This window comes from Lygodium microphyllum, chromosome 10, assembly GCF_053477565.2.
Source record: "Lygodium microphyllum isolate KBCC chromosome 10, Lygodium_microphyllum_v1.1.10, whole genome shotgun sequence".
NCBI lineage: Eukaryota > Viridiplantae > Streptophyta > Polypodiopsida > Schizaeales > Lygodiaceae > Lygodium > Lygodium microphyllum.
Window position 1 is genome coordinate 112,198,923 of NC_141144.1, and position 17,710 is coordinate 112,216,632.

Below are 17,710 nucleotides of genomic sequence, written 5' to 3' on the forward strand. Positions count from 1 at the left end.
TGCCTACAAAGTCCAGTGTTAAAATTAAAGAGATCAATGTTATGCAGCCTGAGGATATTGATGATGATTATATCCTTGCAGCTTCTTCTAGTGCTTCGCAGATGATAGAGATACACTCTATGTATGCACAGTGTTGGCTCTTGGACTCAGGTGCGTCCTTTCATGTGACACCTTACCGAGAGTGGTTCCATTCATACCGTACTGTTTCGGGTTCTGTGGGCTTGGGTAATGACAGCTCTCTTGATATTGTGGGCATTGGTGATGTTAGGTTGCAGTTTCCTTCTGGCAACAGTTTTGTTATGCAAGATGTACGTCATGTATTTGCTTTGACACATAGTCTCATGTCAGTTGGACAGCTTGATGATGCAGGTTATCATGTATCTTTTGGAAACTCTGTATGGAAGATCACTCGTGGCAGACTTGTGATTATGAGAGGTGCCAAGGCTGGCAGTCTCTATCCCTTGATTATATCTGCTTCTTCCCTTGATCATGTTTTGTCTGTTGGTTCTATCCCACATGTATCTCTTTGGCATGCCCATTTGGGCCATATGTCTTTGAAGGGAATGAAAATGCTTTCTGGTTTGCAGTACTTATCGCCCCTTAATTATGTATGTTTTGATTTATGTGAGCATTGTCTTTATGGCAGGCAAACTAGATCTATGCATAAGAAGTCTGGTAGGCCACGCATGAGTGAGCCCTTGGCATTGGTACATTCGGATGTTTGTGGGCCCATGGCTTGTCAGTCTATGGGTGATGCAAAGTATTTTGTTACGTTCATAGATGATTTTTCACGGAAAGTTTGGGCTTATACCATTAAGCTGAAATCCGATGTCTTGGCTGTGTTTCAGAGATGGCTTACATTGGTTGAGAACCATTCTGGATATAGACTAAAATGCCTATCCTTTATCTAGAACATGATCTTATAACGCCACAGATGTTAGGGCCACGGCAGTCTTCAACTTTGTTCTAGACTTGGCAAGGAGTGTCCAGAGCTCATGGCCCACAAGTTGCCTAGGAGTGAAATACTAATCCCGTGGTTGGCCTTTTCACCACTCGATCTTTGGCCAATTAATTGAGCAGTGCCCTTCTCGGGTTGATCCGTGGTGCGATCTTAGAGGTGATCCACTCGTGTAAAATATCATTTTCTTAATTAATTAATTTAAGAATCAAGCACAATCAAAGCAATCAGTCCTAATATCATCTTCCAAGAAAACATTACCTTATTTACCATGGAAACTTGTCATCATAGATCCTTGCCATGAATTTACCATCAATCACAAGCACTTGGAATAATCATCCAAACGACAATCCAACAATCGGTTGATTGTAAAAGCATTTAGGATGTCGTTTGATCAACCAACAAAACCAGTTGTATTTCCAAACAATGCAAGAATAGACATTGTCAAGCGTTTTTCTGAAAACTAAAAGTCCTAGTCAAATTGTAGTGAGGTTTGATTTTCGCTAGCTTAAATGTTTGCATGATAGTTTGTTTTGTCATTTCGTAATTGGATTTCTTGTGTTTGTCTAGCTTAGGATTTGTTTCTGTCTTTTTTTTAATTTGTTGAGTGTGAAACTTGATAGCCTTGGTCGAGCTTGGTATTTTTTTTGGACAAGTTGAAGGTGGAGTTTGTTAGTAGTTGTCGAACATTGTGGAACATGGTATGTTTTCCTGTTGAGACTCTTGCACATCACAAGGATTATGGGTTCACGAGCACTTCACGATGCACTTGTTTGATGCACTGCACTGCATTTTGATAGCAGGGTAGCAACATCAATAGGCTGGAGTTGTCCGCCACATAGTAGAGAGGACGTCAAGGCAGCAGGACAACAGCACAACCTTGAGAGATGAGCAGCCTGGGATGGAGCTGATGGCTCATTGGCTGAGATGCCCCTTTATAGAAATTTCTAGGACTTTTGTCCACCAATAATCCAAAGATCAATTTTGACCTAATTTTTTGTTGCTTAACAAGGAGTTCCCATTACATCTTCTTTGAGTAAGCAAAATGTATTAATGCTACATGTTTCCTTCCAATCACTGACCCCTATCCTGCCATGAAAATTCAAAGGCATATTAACTTTAGCATCAAGTAGGCATACTTCAAATCAATTAGTTGCAGATTGGAACCAAAGTGACATGTTTTACACTATGTAATGGATTTGAGCAAAACTGTGTAGAGTAAAAATACAATGAGGATAGCATAATGACTGAATATTGTGGTTTGCACAGATATAATTCGATTGACCCCTTCAGATACTAACAGATTGTGCCATTGAGGTGCATCCCAAGGTTTGAATCCATGCACCCATACAGCTCAACTCACTCTCAAACCACTTTAGCTACAACCCCATTGGCTTAGTTTTCCCCTTTACCCTGCATATTAAGAAGATTGCAAAAATCACCACACTGATACGCAATCCATGTAGCTGAATTGCCATTTGGAATACCCTGATCTTCGTCTCAAACTGATTCCTGTCCTGCCATTCAACCAGTGTGAAATTACCTCGGAAATTACTGAATGAGGGTCCTCGCATGCATGACAACGTGGATTTAAAGCTCAAAGCAGCTGTTTTCCAGCCAGGAAATAGCTGGTAAATCAGAGATACTTGCCTGATCATTTGCACTTGGGCTGAGGACACTGTTGACTCTTGACACCTGTATTTTTTCTTCTTAAGAAGAGAAAATTCTATTAAGTGGACCCCACTGATAATCAAGACTGTTGACATCACTTCGTTTTTGCTCTCACTTGCAGTTGTTGAAGATAACCAGCAATCAGCTTCATACTCTGTCAACAAGAAGAAATAAAAGATTCAAAGAAGGACTTAAACCCTGCATTTGAAACTGTCTCTTACTGTCTATTATGAATCTTTCATGAAAGCTTCTGATCAGAACACATTTGAACATACTCAGATTATCATTGTCCCCAAGTCTATGCCATGCAACTTCACCTGCCATGATTCATGTTCGGTCCTCATCTCAGCCTGTTGGTGAAAGAGCAGCAACATCAAGATCATTCATGCAGAGCCTCTTAAGTGAGCAGATCTTTACAGCTTCAGAGGTAGAGAGGGACCAGGGAGTGGAAAATTGGATAGCCATGGCAGCAGGGGGTTGGAAAAGGGAGACGATATTTTACCAACACAATTGCATACAAGAGATTAATGGAACTGTAAGGGTACCCTGCATGGTGGAGGTTGGAAAAAGGATTGCCCTCAGAAAGGCAGAAGTTGGACTGACACTTAAGATATCACAAGTGTCAAACGCACGCGTCGAAGGATATTATCTGCAATCAGAGGTACAACAAAAACCAAAATCTGGTTCATTATGGCTAATGACCATAAGAAGGCATTTCATGGTCACCTCCCAATCTCCACATGAAGAGGGTCACAAGTGGTGTACCAGTAAACCCTAGTCTCAGTAAGCTTCTCCTCAGAAACAGGGCGCTACAAATAGATCACAACTATCAACCAGTAGTATGTAAGGAATGACAAGAGAACAAACAAGATATAAACTCATGTTATTGACGTAGGGTGTTTTTTGTAAGGCGAGACTCCCTGGTCAGGGTGTAAATTGTGATTGAAAAAGCTGTTGCATCAATAAAGAGCAATCCACCCTTAGAGAACTATTGAATTCATAATGCTCCATGACAAAGCCAGAGTAGTAAACTCCTTACCAGCAAAAGATGTCATTGCCAAAAGCATAACAATCAATCAAAACCATGAATGCTGTTAGGTCCATGCACGTGACAGAAACTGGAGATTTTTGTATCCCTCTTAAACTAGATGATCATGCTCATCTGAATCTGATCAATGCTGCACAATGATAATGTAAAAGAACACCAGATTTAGATAGGAATAAGGACAAATGATGCAAAGCCTTGCATAAATCACAAACATGACTGAAAAAACTATGTAAATGGAGAGAAAAAATGTCTTATTAACTTACATAATGGCAGATATCAAAAAACATGTACATATCTGTCCTCTCCTATAATCATGACATCGGTCTTTCGCTGTTAACTGTTGCTATCACATGAGTACTAATTTGAAACTTTCCATGCAAATCCAGCTTTTTTGGAAAGGAATCCAACTCCAGCATGGAAAGTCACCAGCATCTTATAATCAATATGTGGGGCATGATAAGCGTAGGGCTGGAGACAATCAGATATGTACATCAAGACGGATACTGCATACCATAATACATATAAGGAAATACATGGGGGCTCTGGAGTGTGTCGTAAACACATATCTGCTCTTTGTCCAGTGGCTGTCTGTTTTCATCCATCCTGATACATTGAGACACATTCTTTTAGAATAAATCACATAAAATGTCATTGATCTCTCACAGGTTCACTATGGAAGAGGACTCCTACCTTTCATTTATCATACAATCAATTTCTCCAGCCTTAATTTTCTCCAATTTCGCAACTACCTCACTCATTGGAGGACGGTGTTCTGGTGAATACTCAGTACAAGACAGTGCCAACATAATAAGAGCCAGTAAGCTATCCGAGTTTGGTGCAGTACTCAAGAGAATGGGGTCTGCTATTCCAACCCCTTTGGAAGGAAATCTTCTAGTCACCCATGCTTGCAAGTTCTGATCTAGAGCTAGGCCTGATTGTACTGGGCTTTTCCTTGTGATTAGCTCTAAAAGAAATATTCCATAGCTATACACCTCTGCTTCTTTAGATAAGGTTGCTCCTGATAGGCATTCTGTGAGAGTAAAATGCCCAACCTTTAAATATAGCAACGAGAATTTTGCATAGAGATTGCATGCACAGAATAGCTGAGACAGGAGGTTAAATGATGTTGCGGCTCATTAGTTCTAAGAAGGAATGATAAATCTGTGTAGTACCATGTAGTAGTTATATTTACTAAGGCTATGACCTTATCAACAGGATCTATGTGCTAATAGCTCTTTTTTCCTGCACACATGCTTGCTTACACAGACACTTCCAAGGTTATGTCCCCTATGAAAAAACAGCACACGTGTTCAGAACTGAAAGAAACTAAAGCGTGAATGTCACAAACTAGAGAAATTACCTGGAGCTTTAAAGCCATCCTCAATTCCTTCAAAGCAGAAATTTTCCAATTCGTGTCCTCTAATGTATCTCAAGCCAATTATGTGTGCCTCAAAATTCTGATCAAGAAGAATATGACTACAATGCAAGTTGCAGTGTATGATTCTGTCTTTCCACCATACATGATGCAAGTATGCCAGTCCTTGGGCAACATTGCAAGCAATCTGTACTCGCTGCACCCACTCCAATGAGAAAGCAGTTGTTGGATTGTACAGGCAAGTTCCTAAATCACTGTTCACATACAAATCAAGAACCACAAACAGCTCCTTTGCTGTTAAACGCCAGTCCAGCACTTTCACAACATTCTGATTTTCTACTTTGGCCAGCACTCTGCATTCTCTCAAACAGCGTTGAAGTTCAGATGGTTTTCCTTTTAGTCTTTTTACTGCAACTATTCTCTCTCCCTGCCAAGAAATGCTTTCAAGGAAGAATCCCATATAGATTGTAGCCCGACTACCATTACCCACTATATTGGCTTCATTGAAATTCTCAGTGGCACACTTAAGAGTCTTGATTGTAGTCCTTGGATGCCATTTGGTTAAGTGAAGAAAATATAAGCACGCCACTATCAATGAGCAATGGGTTTCGAAACAATCAACTACACTCTCATACTTCTCGATGTGAGACAGTCTAAAGGCTAGCAACAGGATGAAAAACATCATGACACCTGCCAGAACTAACAGGCCAGAAAGTTCTAACACAAGAGCAATTGTCTTACGTAGAGCTGTAAAGTTGAATCTTGCACCACCCTGTGCCTGCTGTTGTTCCTCCCCACCGCAAGACAAATTCAGTATATCACCACAAAGACCTGCATTATTCAAGAAAGAATTCTTGCCCAAATAACGGAATAATGGAGAGTTTGGAATCTCACCAGATAATGAATTTGAAGAGAGGTTCAAACTTTCAAGGTATTGCAAATTTGTGAGTGATGTTGGGATATTCCCAGAAAGTTTGTTATTTGACAGATCTAATGTATACAATGAGACCATTTGCCCTAATTCAAATGGTATCTCTCCAGAGAGATTGTTGGATGAAAGGTCCAATGTAGAAAGAGAAACCATGTTAAACAAAGCAGCTGGTATGCTGCCCGACAGCTGATTCATTGAGAGGCTCAAGAAGATAAGGGATTCACATCCGCCTAGACTTTGAGGAAGGTATCCAGATAACATATTCTTAGAAAGATCTATCAGCTTTATCCACTTCATGTTGCCAAGAGACAGAGGAACAGTGCCAGTAAACCCATTGTCTGACAGATCAAGCCGTCCAGTTAAGCCAACCATGTTGCCAAATGAACTTGGTATCATGCCAGAAAACCTATTTCGAGCCAGAGCAACACTTTCAAGAAGGGCCAAGTTTCCAAGAGTCTCAGGAATGACATCATTCAGCTGATTTCCACTTAGGTCCAATACAGTCAGCATAGTCAACAAACCCAGTGCACCCGGAATGCGGCCGGATATAAGGTTGTTATGCAACTGCAATGTTGTAAGAGCAGTTGATTTAGCAAGATCCTTGTTTAATCCTCCCTTGATAACATTGTAACCAAGATTCAGTACACGCAGTTTTTTCAATTGAGCAAACGGAAAATTTGAAATATCGAACTGTATGTTATTTCTCTCAAGACTTAAGACCTCAAGTGTTTGACAAGCTCTAAGATCAGAAGATATTTCTGCACATAAAATCCAAACTGATTATTAGTCTTCGCTTGGAGAAATATGAGCCAGTAAAACTATTTATGCATCAGCTATGCAGGTATTGAACAATTTGATCTTATTATTTAGAAAAGAGTCTTGCATTGCGCAATGCAGCAATAAAGCACACTGATTATTTAACACAAAAGCTAAACTACAGAAGGTTAGCTTAAGATCAGACACTTGACATCCAGAATACCAAGTCGGAACTGAATAACTTCCCCTCACAGATAAGATTCTGCAGAACCACTATGGTATTCCACAAAAGATAACCCAGCTTTATTCAGTTTCAAACTGGTAAGGAATACGTAATATGTATATGTGCAGTGCAGTGCACATGCACACACACACACACATTTTTTCTTTGAAACAGCTGTAAGAGAGTGATGTGCAAAGATGGCAAAGCTCAGTGAACAAAACTCATGTCAGAAACATTGGGAAACAAGACAGCTGATCTTGATCAACACCATGGAATCTAAGGCAATCATACAAGGACTACGGTAGATATCTCCTAAAGAAAGTAAACAAATCAACGGAAGAGTCCCCAAATTCCTTCCATTTTCAAGATTTGCAAATGGTCAAAAGCATGTGAAGCTTAACTCAAGCCAAAAACTGCAATGAACTCCTCAAAGGAGGAGACAAGATCCCAAACATCTAGAAGTCTTTCTATGGGAAGGGCTCTTTTTCCTCTAGTTGATCTAGAAGGTGATGACGGCAAGGTCAAAACCATAAAAGGTGAGGGACTATTCACATAGGCACATTACAGTATGTAGGACCTGAAATGCCTCTCCCTGCAAGATAGTGCTTTAGAGGGCAGCGCCCACTAAACATCTCCAAAAGAATAGTCTCATTGAGGGGAACCTTACTTTTCCATATGTTGTTTAGAACTTTTGCTCCCAACTTTAGGGTATTTGCTAGATATCACAGAGTATTACCACGATCCTCTATCCATGATGTAGGAATGATATGTTGGTACAATTTCACTATCATCAATTGTGAGAATGAAAGTCTAGCATTGGGTGAATCATTACTGCTAACTCCGCTCAATGTTACCTCATTGGACATTTGGATGGTCTTGCAACATTGGTCAATTTAGTGACCACTATGACAAATGCTACTAGTGCCCATCCAGATCAGATTTGTCTGATTTCTTTTTTTCTCTCAGGGAATGTTACCAAACCAATCCTCACTTTGGTGAATTTGGCAAGTAGTCCAAGATGGACCTAGTAGACAAGAAATCTTTGGCAGTCCGGATGCTCAAAAGTTAGCTATTGGCAAAAAGATGGTCAAAAAGTATTCCATCTATTTAAATAAGGTAAAGTGTGTGCACCTAATGATAAGGATATACACAAGAAGAATTCGAATATTATCATGATGCGTAGAGTATGGGATACCCTAGCATACACCAAACTTTGGGCTTGGTTAACTGATACTCCTATTGGCCATACATGAAGAATTTGGTTAACTTTTATGTGTGTGAGTGCCCATAGTGTTAGATTAACAAAGTTGAATGGCGCAAACAAGTGAGGATATTGTATCCTTTACAAATTCTAGATATAAAGTGGAGTAGTATCTCCATGGATTTTGTAGTAGGATTACGTCGTACAACTCAAGGTCATGGCACAATTTGAGTCCTGGTCGACCGATTGATGAAGATAGCTCAATTCATTCCCACAAAGACCACTATCAAAGGCCAAGAGTTGGCTCATCTCTTTGTATGGTTTGCCTAAAGAAATAGTCAATGATTGTGATTCTAAGTTCACTTATCATTTTATCAAATGGTCTTCCAAAAGTTGGAGACTCAATTGTCCATGTCATCCTCGGAGCATCTTGAGACCAATGGATAGACCAAGAGAACAAATCAGATCATGGAAGATATGCTACATATATATCTCCTATAGACAATCTCATGAGGAGATGTATGTTGTGCAAATTGAGCTTGCTTATAATAGTGCTAAGCATTTGGCTACAAGACTACACTCGTCTTCCATTTCAAAAGAGAACACATGTAGGATAAAATGATTAAATGCATTTTTTAGTACGTATAGTATTGAGAACAAATGCGATCAGTTGTATCAACTTGTTACAGACAAAGTGCTTGTTGGTAGAGATGCTGTATTTGCTGAAAATTCAGGAATGCCTTTGCCCAATTGCAAAAATCAGCCGATTGTTGACCTCAAACATGTGTTTGATTCGCTTATGCCATTATTCAAATCATTGCCAGACATGGTTGACATGCACCTACTCAATCTCATGCACCATCGCAGCAAATTCAGCAACCTGACCATGCTGATATTCAACCTGATTTCCCCTCCATTGAGGCACCAGATCATGATGATGCAGAGACCGCAAAAAGGGCTGCTATTCAAGAAGAAAAGACAGTGCCTAGATGGCTGTTGGATACCCTACAAGATAGCAAACAGGTTGCCCCTCTTCTTGGACGTACTAGAACAGCTTCTCATTAGGCATCAAGGAATTTTATAGACTGTGCTTTATTATCCACTACTTGCGGAGAAGAGCCTCTTTGTGTTGAGGATGCTTTGGAGGATACACATTGGCTGGATGCTATGCGATCAAAGTTGCAGAGCATGGAAGATAATAGTACTTGGGAGTTATGTGACTTGCCTAAAGGCAAGCGTGCCATTGGCACTAAGTGGGTCTTTAAGCTTAAACGTCATGCAAATGATAGCATTGATTGCTACAAAGCTAGACTTCTGGCAAAGGGTTATGCTCAGAGATAGGGCATTGATTACGAAGAGACATTTACACCCACATCACGTATGATGACCTTCCATATAGTTATTGCTTTGGTTGCACATCATGGTTGGAATGTACATTAGCTTGACATTAAGACTACTTTCTTACATGGTGACTTGAATGAGAAAGTTTGTGTCAGCTAGCCACTAGGGTTTATAAAGGAGGGTATGGAAAATAAATTCTACCATTTCTGGAAAGCCTTGTATGGGCTGAAGCAAGCACCATGGGCATGGCACAAGAAGATTCATTCTTACTTCATTGGTCTAGGCTTTTGAACAGTCTCACTGAGAGCTCCATTTATATGAGACAGGAGGGGCATGCTCTCCTTATTTTGATCTCGCATATCAATGATATGCACGAATGGGGGTGATGAGCAAAAAAATTGCAGCAAGCATTTCCTATGACAGATCTTGGCCACTTGCACTACTATCTTGGTATTGCATTTGATACTATTGAGGGGGGTGTTGTTTTTATGCCCTCCAAGTACATTGGACAGCTACTACAATGTTTTCAGTTTAAGGATTGTAAACCTGTCTCTACTCTAGTTGAGTCGAGCTTCCATTTTTCTCTTGAGGATACTCATGATCCTTTTGACACTTCTCTTTATCAACAGGCAGTTGGATGTTTGATCTATTTGTGCAATACATGTTCGGGCATTCAGTATGTTGTATCCCAATTGATCTAATTTATGCATAGCCCAAGCTCAGAACATTGGCGAGTAGTTAAGCATGTCTTCTGATACCTGAAAGGCACACATGCTTTGGGGTTGTTTTACCCTTGTGGCTATCATTTGCGGAGAGAAACAAAGAGTGTGTACGGCAAACACTGAGAGAGAAAAAAAACTCATAACACAAGAACACGATGATGATACACTGAATCATGCTATGAGAAGAAAAGCTAATATAGTGGAGCCAAAGCTCAGAAGATGACTACACTGTCTTGTCTCACTCATGTGGCAGCACACCTGTGGGGAACCTACACAGTGAAGGGAGCGAAACGCAATCCTCTCATTGGAAGGTGAAGGACAGTTGTCGAGGGAGCGAACTGCACTCCTTTGATGTTGTCGAAGATGAGGAAGATGATTACCAATTGTGGAGGGAGAGAACCATAGTCCTTAGATGTCGAGGAGATGAGCCAGGTTGCAAACACAAATGCCAAAGCCTAGATGTTGAAAACACAAATAGTAGAATGTTGACGCATGTGTGGGGGAAGGTTGCTAGGTGTGGAGGCGATGCCTGATGATGGCAAACGTAGACTGTAGGGGCCTCCTCTATGCAAAACGCAAGGTAGATGATGACGCTAGTAGGTGGAGATTGTCACCAAGTGAAAAAGATCCAAAATGCAAGTAGATTGATGCTACTTGGTGGAGAAGAGAAGTCACCAACTATCAAATGATGACACCAGCAAGATGAAGCTTCCAAAGGTACCCTGAAAGGTAACGGGAATAGGGTGTTTGAAGGATAAGGAAAAGGGCACCCACTGAGAAAGTGACCAAATCGTGGACACCAACCCTTTTTGAGACTATCAGTGCAAAACCTTAACTGAAGCGTGTAAACCGAAGAAGTGGTTTCTCAACAGCAACACCTCTACTTCCTTGCATACTTTTACAGATAGTGATTGGGTAGAATGTTTTGACATGAGAGTGTCAACTAGTGGAAATTGTTTCTTACTTGGCAATATTTGCATCTCTTGGCTTAGCAAGAAGCAACCTACAATGGCCACTTTGAGTTGGGAAGCTGAATACAGGGTAGCTTTTCCAACTACAATTGAGTGTGTTTGGCTCGGATGCACGAACAAAGCACATTGAGGTGCATTACCACAATGTCAAAGAGAGACTCCATGCAAGGGAGATTGATTTGATCTATGTGCCTGCACAAGACAACATAGTAGACGTATTCAGCAAAACTCTATCCAGAGAAAAGTTTGAAGCTTTTCGAAAAGCTTTAGGCTTACTTCCATTTGGGATTGATTTGTAACATCCCTATTTTTTTCACATCATTCACTCCCAAGGTTTGTTAAATACACCTTGTATTTGCCTCTAACTTGTTCTAGTGTGAACGCACCCTATCCACGGGCACTTTTTACCCTCTTGCATGGGGGCGGGGGGGTAGGGGATTCCCTCGTGTGAGCATAGTGCACACTTCAGTGTGTAGCTCTATACAACCTTAGGGTTGTACCTTATATTCTCATTCTTGTGATTCATTCTAGTGAAGGTCCTCGTGTGAGCACAGTGCACACTTTAGTGTGTAGCTCTATACAACCTTAGGGTTGTACCTTATATTCTCATTCTTGTGATTCATTCTAGCGAAGGTACTCTTGCACGCTTCTTTGTGTGTCTACTCTCACTCTCACCCTCTACTCCAATTCTTTTCTATTCAAATGTCCATTCAATCCAACACATTTTTGCACTTATATTTGCTAGTCAGCTAGTATTTGACTAGCTAGTTGGCCAATATTTGACTGGCCCACTGCTCTAGATTTGGGCTACCTAATTAGGTCAGCCAGTTTTGGGCCTAGTTGGCTATTTATAGCTCCCCTCCCACTAGTGACAGATTATTCTCACTCTTTTGTATTTCTGCACAGTTTGTCTTCAGCCCTCCTCCATCTTCACTGCTGCCATTGTCATCAGCCTGATCCAGTGCCCTCACTAACATCTTGAGGTGCATGTAGGGACTGATTAGTCCATCATTGTATTCAGCCTTTCATTCAGATTCAGTGCTGATTATCACCCCATTCTCTTCTTTCTTGGCTTTTTTTTTTTTTTTTTCGTAAATTCTTTCTTGCTTTCTCTCTCTTCTCTTTCCTCTCTGTGTTCATGTTACTCTTCCATTGCACACACTCACATGGTATTATTGCCTAAGTGAGGACGTAGAGACTTTAGCCAGAGGAGACCACACTATTGCTGAAAACACAGCTTTTCTGCACTTTGGGATGATCTGGACAAAGGTAGGACACATACAACTATCTTCTTGCAAGTATAGCTGATTATACCCTCCATTTAGGGGCTCCAACAGCCAGACACGGTAGATTTAGTGTGTTTGAAGATCTATCATAAAGGTCAACTACCACCGATTCAATGTGTTTGATGGCTCAAACAAGGAGTCTATCTTTTCCTCAAAAGACATGCATTTTCACTTATCGGAATGTCGTGAAGAGCAAGGCAAAGAAAGACGATCAAAGCACCATTCCAAAAGGAAACACCACTTTGATAGGTCTCAAAGATCAGTTTGGCTTTCTCCTCCACTTGCTTCTTGGCATGTCTCACATAAGCTGCATCCTTTTGGCCCTCACATTGCCATGATGGCACCTTCTGTACAGGTGCTAGTTCTTCCTTACCCAAAGAAGATTGACTTGATGGGTTAAACTACTCCCTTTGGTCATGCAAAGTGGACTCGGCACCTTTGATCTTTGGGACTTTGTTACTACCCCTATTCCTTGACCTATAGAGAATCCTGCTATTGATTCTATGATGGACCAAGATGCTCTCTAGGGTCAACTCAACTCACGAGCTAGGTCCTTTCTTTGTACGAGCCTACAGGATGTCCTTGTTCATGTACACAAATTGCACACTGCAATGGAGATGCGGACAAAGCTCTCATTCCTTTGCCATCAAAAGACCCTTGCCTACCATATTACTCTCAAGAAGAAATTCAAGATGCTCTCAATTGATGATTCCTTTTCCATGAAGGGCCACATCAACAAGATGGAGGACGTGCGGGATGAGCTTGCATCCCTAGGTTGGACAATATCTTCAAAGGACATGGCAATGGTTCTCCTTATCCAACTACCATCTCCAAAGTATGATGTTTTCTACACCAATCTGCTTACCTCTAGGGTATGTGAGACTCTTTTTTGGGAAGAGCTAGCTCTGCTTGTCTTGGAGCATGACAAGCGGCTCAAAGAAATAGGAGCCAATGAGTCTAGCTCTACCAAGGCTTTTACTACAAGTGCAAGAGAGGGGAACAAGAAGGCTAGCAGCAAGAAGATGGATAAAAAGAAGAATAAGAAGAAGTCCAAGCCTAACTGCCCACACTATGGGAAAGGCACTCATCTGGCGGAGAAGTATTGCCAAAAATACCCCCATTTGAAGCCAAAGGAAGGTTCCAAGGATTCTAAGGCTACCCCAACAACTAGTGAGTCGGTCTTTGTTCATTTGTTTGAGGTTGAAGAAACAACACTTGCTTCTTCCACTGAGGAGAGGCCATGGCTCATTGATAGTGGAGCATCTTCACATATGACCTACCGATAAGATTGGCTTTAGGATATTCGTTCCAAAGGAGGTTTCATCACCATTGGTGACAACTCGTCTATACCCGTTCGTGAAGTGGCAACTAGTCCCCTTTTACCAGATAGACACGCTTCTTCAGCCAAAGTTCTTTATGTACTAGAGTGCCATGCACTTTGTTCTACCGCTCAAGAGGCAATTTGGCTCTATCAATTAGCTAGCAGAGATCGGCTTTCCATAGACAAGACCCATTCAACTACACATGGATAATCAAAGTGCTCTAGCTCTAGTGAAGAATCCAATGTTTCATACTTGCACAAAGCATATCAAGGTCCAATACCATTTTATACAGGAGTGGATCATGGATTTTGAGTTAGCAGTGGCCTATTGTCCCACAAAAGACAATGCAACAAAGCCCTTGTCTCTTGCTTCTATGCTAAGGTATTTGTTGTTGAGCTAAAAATACATTATCTTAATTAAAACGTGTCCCAAAACATGATTAATTAATGAACTAAATCTTATTATTAAAAAGAAATGTGTTCCTAAAGAGTGTTTGTGTTCCATAAGCAAGAACCCTAATTGGGAGGACCCAAACTTTCTATAAATAGGTATGCTGCCAACCATCCAACCTCAATCTTGTTTTTGTAGCTTGCAGGTGCTAGAGCTTTGTTGTTCACACCCCCATGTGGAGGATATCTTAGCCAAAGCTGTCCACCATTAGGCACCTGTTTCTCAGCCATTCATCACAAATTTGATTTGTTTCCAGCCATCTTTGCACTATTGCATGGCTGCTATCTACATGAGATCTTTGTGTTTGCTGCAATTCATCACTGGAAAACTTGCATTTCAGCCACATCTGCTGCCGCCTGCAACAGCTGGTGACAGCCTAGACAGCTGTGTTTTGCCCATACTGCTGCTGCCCAGCTTGTTTCACACCTCCAGAAGCTGCATTTTGCTATTATTAACCATTGTCAACTGCCACATCATCATTTCTTGCTAGCAGCATTTGCAAGTTCCAGCCCCCGTCTTTTGTCCCGTCTCTCACTAATTTGGCATTCTACTACTACATTTGTTGTTGCCAAACACACTCAGAATCTACCTTGCTTCTTTTCGGGATCCATAAGAGTATGATGCACTCTCCAACTCACCTTCTCCTGCGCCAATCCTCAAGACAAAGGAGTTCGGGGGTCAATATTCTTCACTGGATAGTGTGTTTGCTGCTTTGAGCATTGTATTCTATTCAGTATTCATTCATTATCTTTAATTGTGTTCATTGTCTCTACGTTACCCTAGCCCTAACTGTGCTTCTTTATCAATCTGTGCATTTGTCGTACAATTATGTTGTGTTTTCTATGGTAGAGCATTTCTTTACATGGTATCAGAGCTAGGTACACATTGAAGAAACCTAGACCATTAACCGAAAAGCTAACCTTAGAAGTAGGAACTAAATAAGTCCAGAAAAACGGGGCTCGGGGATTACTTCAGTCATATGTGAATATGGTTTGCTATATCTTGGATTCTGGATCAGTTTCCTAAGTGGCTCCCCATCAATAGAGAGATGTATCTTGACAGGCTTTCTTTGAGGTTTGAGCCAGAGGGTAAACCTTCACAGTTGTCCGCAGTTGATGATGTAGATGAGAGCGGTCAGAATGGTGACATGCCTATGAGGGATGATGGAAAACAGCCACTTTCCAGGATTGTTCCAATTGCTCCTTCTAAGATCAACCCTTACCGTACTATTATTGTGATATGCCTCATAATCCTGGTTTTTTTAGGATTCCGGATCTTGAACCCTGTAAATGATGCATATGGGCTCTGGTAGGAGAACCGCTGAACTAAAAGTTGTGCCATAGCAGAAGGAACCAATAGGGTGGAGGATGTCCAGATATTCCAGCAGCCTGGCATAGTTACGTAGAGTCTCTAAAAGCCATGCCTGTCCACCTACTTTGGGTTCAGAGCTCTCTGCTTCCATCTTTCCAGTCTCTGTTTCCATTGGGGTACCAGAACTTGGTGCAGAAGTCCACAAAAGCTGACTAGTTGCTTCAAATGTGGTATCTACACTTGACTGACATTGAAGACTTGGATGATGATGATGAGGACCCAACACAACCATCATGTTGCAAGTTGTTAAGAAAGAGGTTTGAAAGAGAAGAGGCAATAGCTTTTGCCACTGGACTCACAGGTGACAGCATTGTCTGTGAAAGTCCAGGCAGCAATAGCAAGAGGTCAAGACGGAAGGGGTGGTTATCACTAAAACAGCTGGCAGTTCCTACAATTAATACTCCAGTTATTCGATTAGCAACATCAAGTGATAGATTTTTCTGGCACAGTATTAGTAGCATTGCTGCAACTCTGATGCTGCACTTTTATTGAGGAAATTGCTCTCATTTGTGTAATGTGGAATGACCAAAAGCAGTATACATTGTTTGTATTTACTGGAAGGATGTTATTGATTGCAGTGTACATGTAAGCAATCGAGTTTCATGTTTCATGGGAAGACAAGGTGTATGAATACTCCAGTATTCGAGTAGATTTTCCACAGCAGATTCACTTGAATGGGCATCTAACTTCTCTGCAAAATGCAGTGTTTTCTACCATCCGGAGTATGAACATGCCTTCCGTTTTCTGCCGCTTTTGCTGCTCACAAATCCTCTCATCTTGCTTATTCGTATGATTGATCTTCTATCCTAAAATTAGTCAAGGTCCTCTGTGGTCGCGACTTTGCTTTCGAAAACCCTTCGACAATGGCTGCGACTAGACGGGACAGGCGTGAAATCCGTAACCAAGCGGGTCACGAATTGAATCCGCTCGAGAGTCAACGTTTTTTTAAAATCTGAAATTTCCTTTTATTTCAGTTTCCTCTCCCTTCTCTATCAGACATTCGCACGTACAAGCACATAATACAAATCTGTGCACATATGCTCCTGGAAAATTGGGGCTTTTCCTGGATTAGGGGACTTTACTGCACAAGTGGACAATCTGACTCAGAAATTGCGAAAAAAAATGCACAATTGCCCGTGAAATTTTAGGGCTTTTCACATTTCAGTGAAATTTCTTCAATTTCAGTGAAATTTGTGAACATTGGACCCGAGAAATTCGGGGCTTTTGCAGAATTTCATCAATTTGTGCAAGAATTGCCTGGTATATGCACTTGGGTACTTGAATTGATGCAATTTGAGCGGATTATCCTCTAAAAATTTGGGGCTTTTGACCCAAATTGTCAAAATTGTGCTCAGGAATGCCTTTGGAGCAGAAATTACATTGAAATTTTGGGGATTTCACATGTAGTTGTTAGCTTGGTCTCTAATTGTGTCAGAAATTGCTTGAGAAGTGCAGCAAATGACATTTTTTAATTCTGAAATTCATTGCAGATCTGAAATTTCTGCAATCTTGGGAATTTCATTGCTGGTTGGTACTCTTGTGCACTGTGATCACTTGTGTCATATTTGGGCTTGCCTTTGGTGACTGGTTAGTCAATTTGGGACTGCAAATTATGGCTAGAAATAGTGACAGCAGTAATCTTCTGCACATTAAGAAGCTTGAGGGTGCCCATAATTTTGCAATTTGATAGAAACAATGCTATAATGTCTCGGTGCAAAACAAACATATAAAGCCCATCAAAACAAAGGGAATCAAACCAGCAAACATGGAACAAGATGAGTGGGATGACTTGGACGAGCTTGCTTGCTCTACCATTGAGCTCTCAATGTCAGACAACTTGCTCTTCAACATTGAGAAGCTGAATTCAGCATATGCAATGTGGCAAAGGCTTGAAGAATTGTATGCTCAGAAAAGTGCAGTCGGCAAGGTTTATTGGCTGAAAAAACTGATGGACTTTCGCATGAAAGAGGGTACAGCCATGTCTATACATTTGAATGAGTTTAACTCAATTTTTAGTTAGTTGATTGCTTTGGATTTTCATATTGATGAAGAATTCAAAGCTACCTTCTTGCTATGCACTCTCC

At 41.0% G+C, this 17,710-nt stretch overlaps 1 protein-coding gene across 6 annotated transcripts in view; it reads right to left on the reverse strand.

The window, feature by feature from the left end:
- Positions 1–2,331: 2,331 nt before the first annotated feature.
- The window catches only part of LOC148030445 (uncharacterized), a 33,688-nt gene continuing 18,309 nt past the window's right edge, over positions 2,332–17,710 (reverse strand). Inside the window, exons 2-7 of one of the 6 annotated variants that reach the window (XR_015692189.1) lie at positions 5,038–6,741; positions 4,368–4,707; positions 3,941–4,280; positions 3,669–3,807; positions 2,905–2,979; positions 2,332–2,783 (exon numbers count right to left, since the gene is read on the reverse strand). Coding sequence is in view for 1 of the 6 variants with exons in the window: in XM_087686757.1 (XP_087542883.1) it covers positions 4,364–4,707; positions 5,038–6,741 (2,048 nt within the window). In the remaining 5 variants the exon portion in view is untranslated. Of the gene's footprint in view, positions 2,784–2,904; positions 3,581–3,668; positions 3,808–3,940; positions 4,281–4,363; positions 4,708–5,037; positions 6,742–17,710 lie in introns of those variants that run through there. The other 5 variants (XR_015692187.1, XR_015692188.1, XR_015692191.1 and 2 more) reach the window with 5 other exon arrangements.